The sequence below is a fragment of the Phocoena phocoena genome, chromosome 8 (assembly GCF_963924675.1).
Source record: "Phocoena phocoena chromosome 8, mPhoPho1.1, whole genome shotgun sequence".
NCBI classification, from domain to species: Eukaryota; Metazoa; Chordata; class Mammalia; order Artiodactyla; family Phocoenidae; genus Phocoena; species Phocoena phocoena.
In genome coordinates, this window is record NC_089226.1 from 98,005,419 (window position 1) to 98,011,077 (window position 5,659).

General features: G+C 53.1%; 1 protein-coding gene across 1 annotated transcript; it reads right to left on the bottom strand.

Annotated features, from left to right (window-relative positions):
* Positions 1-785: 785 nt before the first annotated feature.
* On the bottom strand, positions 786-1,937 carry APLNR (apelin receptor). The gene has a single exon (XM_065882932.1). The coding sequence runs from the start codon at positions 1,935-1,937 to the stop codon at positions 786-788; it is 1,152 nt and encodes a 383-aa protein (XP_065739004.1).
* Positions 1,938-5,659: the final 3,722 nt, after the last annotated feature.

Genomic DNA, 5,659 nt, shown 5'->3' on the forward strand with positions numbered 1-5,659 from the left:
CCTTCGTGGATGGCTCTACCTCCAGTGCCTGAAATGACAGCAAAGCGCTCCAGTTTGGAGGGAGGCTCTGGAGCCCTCAGCTGCAGAGACGGGAGCCGTCATACCCTTGCTGACACCCAGCCTGCCTCCTGCCCGGCCATTCGGCCATTCTCCCATCCCCTCCCGGGGCACTCAGGGAACCGGACAAAGAGCTTGAACAGGGGCAGTGTTTGCAAGCTTCAGGAGTGTTAACCCTTAGGAGCCCTTCAGAGCGAAGAAGTAAAAATGGAAAGGAGGGACTGAACGAAGAAGACGAGCTACGGGAGAGGGGGTGGGAGCCAGGAGGTACGGATTCTGAGTAAAAATTGCAGAGAGAAAGGGGGAAACAGAGAGAGGAAGAGGGGCGAGGAACCTAAAAGGAAATGGGGGGAGAAAAAAAAGCTGGAGATCCAAGAAAAATGCTGGGGGGGAAATGAACTTTTACTGAGCCAGGACACACACATCATTTTAGTTTCTCCATTGTACACACGTAGAGAAACTGCGTCTCAGAGAGTTTAAGAGACTGCGGCAAGGTCAGTCTCACAGAGACTGAGTGGCCGAGCCCGGGTCTGCAGGGCTCAATCTCTCTCCACTAAACCACAAACCTCTGAACCAGAGCAAAGGGAAAAGGAGGGCAAGGACGCAGGCAGGAGGCAGGGGAAGGAGTCAAGTGCAAGAGAGAAGGTGCCCCCGGCTACCTGACCTCCAGAGAGCAAGGGCAAAGGCTGGGGCCAGGCAGAGGGCACCAGGCGCCCGCGATCCCAGCCCTAGTCAACCACGAGGGTCTCTTGGCTGTAGGGGATGGATTTCTCCTGCGTCGGCTCTCCGCCCTTCCCGCTGCCGGGGCCGGGCCCCTGGCTGTGCCCCGAGGAGTAGCTGGCCGACTTCTCCCCACTGCTGCTGTGGGAGGCTCCCCCGCACCTGCTCTGTCCCCAGCAGAGCACGGAGGCGCAGGCCTGGCGGAAGCGCAGGTCGAAGAAGGCGTAGAGGAAGGGGTTGAGGCAGCTGTTGACGTAGCTGATGCAGGTGCAGTAGGGGAAAACGTTCAGGAGGAAGATGTCGAAGTCGCAGGGCCAGTGCAGCAGGCTGCCCAGCATGTAGAGCGTCTTCACCAGGTGGTAGGGCGTCCAGCACAGGGCAAAGGTCAACACCAGCACCACGATGATGCTCAGGAGCCGGCGCCGCTTCCGCAGGCCCTCGATGCGCTCCTTGCGGAAGTGGCCGGCGATGGTCTGGGCGATGAAGAAATAGCAGGTGAGCATGACGACGAAGGGCACCACGAAGCCCACGGCGGTGGACGAGACGCCCAGGCCCACCTCCCAGGCCCACTCGGAGCTCGGGCCGGCCACCATGGAGTAGTCCATGAAGCACTGCACCCTTGTGCTGTTCTCCACGTGGAGGATGGCGCCGGTGGAGCGGAACACCATGACCGGCACGGCCAGGAGGGCGGCCAGCGCCCACAGGACGGCCGTGGCCGCGGCCCCGCTCACCCGCAGCCTCAACCGAGCGTTGGCCACGGGCCTCACGATGGCCAGGTAGCGGTCGAAGCTGAGGCCGGTGAGACAGAAGACGCTGGCGTACATGTTGACGAAGATGAGATAGCTGCTGAGCTTGCAGGCGAACGCCCCGAAGGGCCAGTCGTAGTCCCGGTACGTGTAGGTGGCCCACAGCGGCAGGGTCACCACGAAAGTCAGGTCGGCCACCGCCAGGCTGGCGATGAAGATGTCAGCCGAGCGCCTCTTCTCGCGGCTGCTCCGAAACAGTGTCCAGAGCACCAGGCCGTTGCCCGTGGTGCCCAGCAGGAACACCAGCATGTAGATGGCAGGGATGAGGGCCCCCGAGGACTTCCAGTCCGCGTACTCACACTCAGACTGGTTGTCCACCCCGTAGTAGTTGTCGAAATCGCCACCTTCCTCCATGCTGGGGAGCCAAGTCGGGCACGGGGTCCCGGGGGTACCAGCTCCGTGGCTGTATCGCGCCAACTCAGCAAGTGCCCTCAGCTGCTGGCTGGAGCCTCGGAGGGCAGGCGGGAAGGGCTGGAGGTGTCCAGAGCCCTTCCTAGCTGCAGATGGAGCTGCCTCTGGCTCCTCTGGACCCTGAAGGATGCCTCCCTCCTGCAGGCTTCCCTCCACCCGCTGCTGCCCTGCCCCAGCCTCAGCTCAGACACTTCCTCGCGCCCTCCTGAGTCTCTGTCTCCTCCTTGGCTGTCCCTCCCTCCTCCCACCTCCAGACCAGCCCCTCACTTGTGAGTCTTAGGATCTTGAAGTTACAGCCCACTTTTTTTTTTTTTTTTTTTTCCTTCTTGTCCCTGGGCAAGTGGACCAGATTGACCCCTGCAGTGCTGGGCAGAATGTTATCTGTGGTTTGCAGCCTGCTCTCCTCCTGGCCCAGTTTCTCTCCCTCCAGTTTCCTCTGATGTTTGGAGAAGCCCTCCTCAGTCCTCTGCACCCTCCTGTTCTCACCCCCTCCCAGGCCCTCTAAATGGGGCAAATTATGCAGATTGAAACCCAGCCTGAGCTGGAGCCAGGGAGGGTAGGGGGCGAGGAGGGTGTGAGATTTCGCAGGATGGTCTCAGCCTCTGGCATGCCCTCCTGGTAGGCCGGTCTGTCTCCTCCGTCCTCCACCCTCCCCTCCCCTCCCGCCCTCCCAGCCCCACCCCGAGCAGAGAGCAGACTTCCCTCGATCCTTCCTCTCACACCCTCCTCCTTTACACCTCGGCTTTGACCCTCTCTCTGTGGGGATGTTTGTGGTCTACAGACCCAGTTATAGAGGGATTTGATTACAATTCATAAGCTGTTAGCAGACTGCAGTTTTCAGATGGCACAGGAAGTTTTAGAGGGTCAAGGAGAGAGTCACAGAAGAAAGAAACCTCAGACTAAAGTATCTCTAATCAAGCCATTAAATCTATGGCTTGAAACTGAGGGGGGAAACTGAGGCTGAACAAGGTAAATGTCTTTCCCGAGTTCACAGGATAAATTTTGTTTTGCTTTTGTTGTTTGCTTTTCTTCTTCTCCAAGCACCTAATTCAGTGCCTGGCAGGTAGTAGGTGGTCACTAAATGGTTGTTGAATGAATAAGTAAGTGGATGGATGAATTAGGGAGTGAGTGAAAAGAGGAGTCCATATATAGAAGAATGGGTGTTTGAATTACTATGCAGTGAAAACACGGATACATTTCGGTCCCTGAGTTCTTACTGCCGTACACAGACCAGGCAGGGCATGTGGGGGTCAGGAAGTCATAATTGAAGAAAGAGGCAGAAAAAGGGGTAGCCATTTAGTAGATGCTGTGGGCACAATCCCATAGAAACTGGCTTTGCCCTGTCCGTTGGCCTCTCCAGGACCTCTGGGCAGGAAAGAGAGAATGAGGCACAAGATAAGATTAAAAATATGGAGAAGGCCATCTAAAGTTGGGCAAGAGTGAGATGAAGCAAAATCCGGAGATGAGTCTCGGCCACATTCAAAGCAAAAGGCTTACAGAATTAGAATCTGTTATCTCAAGAAGAGTTAGTCAGAAAAATCTTCTCCAGAGGTCTTAAGACAGGGACCCCAAACTCAAATACTCACAAGGACCAGGCTAAGAATGTATCTGGGTAAAACAAGCAGTCTGAGACAACAGGGAGTGGTGGAGGCTGGCAAGAGGGGCAAGCACACTCTATCAGGAGGAAGACTCCTGGACTCCAATATCCGCCTGCCACACAGAAATGTGGAAGCTACCATGACCATGCCTTCTGATTTTTCTACATAATTTCAAATTCTAGATTTTATGAGAAATTTCCAGATTTGTAAATTTGGGGAATTCATTCCATTTTTTAAAAATAAGAGGGCAGGACAAGTAGAACATGTCCCCAGGCCCCCAGTTGGTGCTCTTTGAACGGGAGCTTACCCAGAACAGAAGGAGGCGGAAAAACAGGAAGGATAGGCCAGGAGGAAGAAACATAAAATGCAAAGCTAGGGAAATGAAAACAAGCACGGCCAAAGCCTCAGAGGGTAATGGGGAGATGCAAGAAAGGAGAGGCAGAGAAGGATAAGGAAGGTCCTGAGGATCTCGGATGACCTTTCCCGAAAGGCAACGTGCAGATGTGAACTGTTGGTGTTTCTCATGAGGATTAATTATTGAGTGCTTACTACATGCTAGACATTCTTCTAAACATTTTCTATTTTATATGTCTTCATGATCTCTTTTAATCAGCAGAAACACTTTAGAAAGTAGGTACCCTCATTCAAATCAATTTACAGATAAGGAAACTGAGGTACAGGGAGGTGAAGTGACGTGGCCAAGGTCAGATCAGAATTTGAACCAAGGCTGTCTTGAGTCTATGAACTAAACCACTACGTTCCCAAAGAAAAAACTCCAACCCATTTTAAATTGGGGGATTTGCCATCTGTAGAGAGTATAAAAATGTAGGATGGTGCTAGGATACCTGTGGTTTACTTTGAAATAAGCTCTCTTGGGTGAAATTAAAAATAGATTGACTAAAGTATGTTCAAGATACTCCCCACTCTTGATTAAAGAGTATAAGACACTGCCAGGCAAGAGTCAGTGCACCTTAGCCTGATCTAGAAACTGCCCTGTGACCAGCTATTCCCAAAGAGGATTTCCAGTCGCCTGAGGCCACGTAGAAAGTTAACAGGACCAGCCTCTGGAATCGTGGCAGTCTGCAACATGGTGGTCCGGGCACCCAATAGGACCCAGAGCTGGGGCTTCCTTGATCTCACAATACACAGGGTAGGAATTGCTTGGGGCCTGCTTGCTCCTGTACGTTTGTCTAACAGAAGACTGTGCAGGTGGCAGAGGGGCTGTCATTATGACCTGACAGCAGGCTTGGGTGAAAATGGTTAACCTTCCACCATGTTAGACTTCTGCAGTGATTACCTTGACCTATCAAAAGGGACCTAGGTGTCGAGCAGGAATCAGCTCAGGTCAGGTCACAAGAGATGGCCCTTCCAAGATAAAGGCCAAATGGAAGGAGGCTCAAGAGAGAGGGGATATGGGGATATATGTATACATATAGCTGATTCACTTTGTTGTACAGCAGAAACTAACACAACATTGTAAAGCAATTATACTCCAATAAAGATATTAAAAAAAGAATAAAAAGAAAATGCAAAATAAATAAATAAAATGACCAAAAAAAAAAAAAAATGCAAGACCCTCAGTGAATCCAGAGCTTCTCTGGTTTTCTCAGAAAGATGTGGGCACTTGTGCCCTTTGCAGTTAGGAACACAGAAGGAGGTGGGCAAGAGTGTCCCCCAAATCGGCCAGCTGTTCCTGGCTTCTCCCACTTGAATTCCGAGCCAGACAGGAGCCCAGAGACCCTGTTGGGAGAGGAGACGAATCCATCTCTTTAATCCTCTGGCCTCCAGGCTCTCTGACTCAGAGAAGCAGTTAATCTCACCAGAAGAACCAGACTCACTGAGATGGGAGGGAATAGAGAGCCAGGGCTGGGAGGGGGTCATTGACTGGGGCCAGAGAGGGTGGGGTGCTGATAAGATCTGGCCCCCAGCCGAGAACCAGCTGGAACCAGACGGCCTGAGCGCCCTACCATGGCAGCCTTAACAGGGTAGGATCGGCCAGCCCTGCTCCCTCACCCTGCCTGACACCCAAGGCGCCTGGTCACCCAAAACAGAAGATGAAAGTTTACT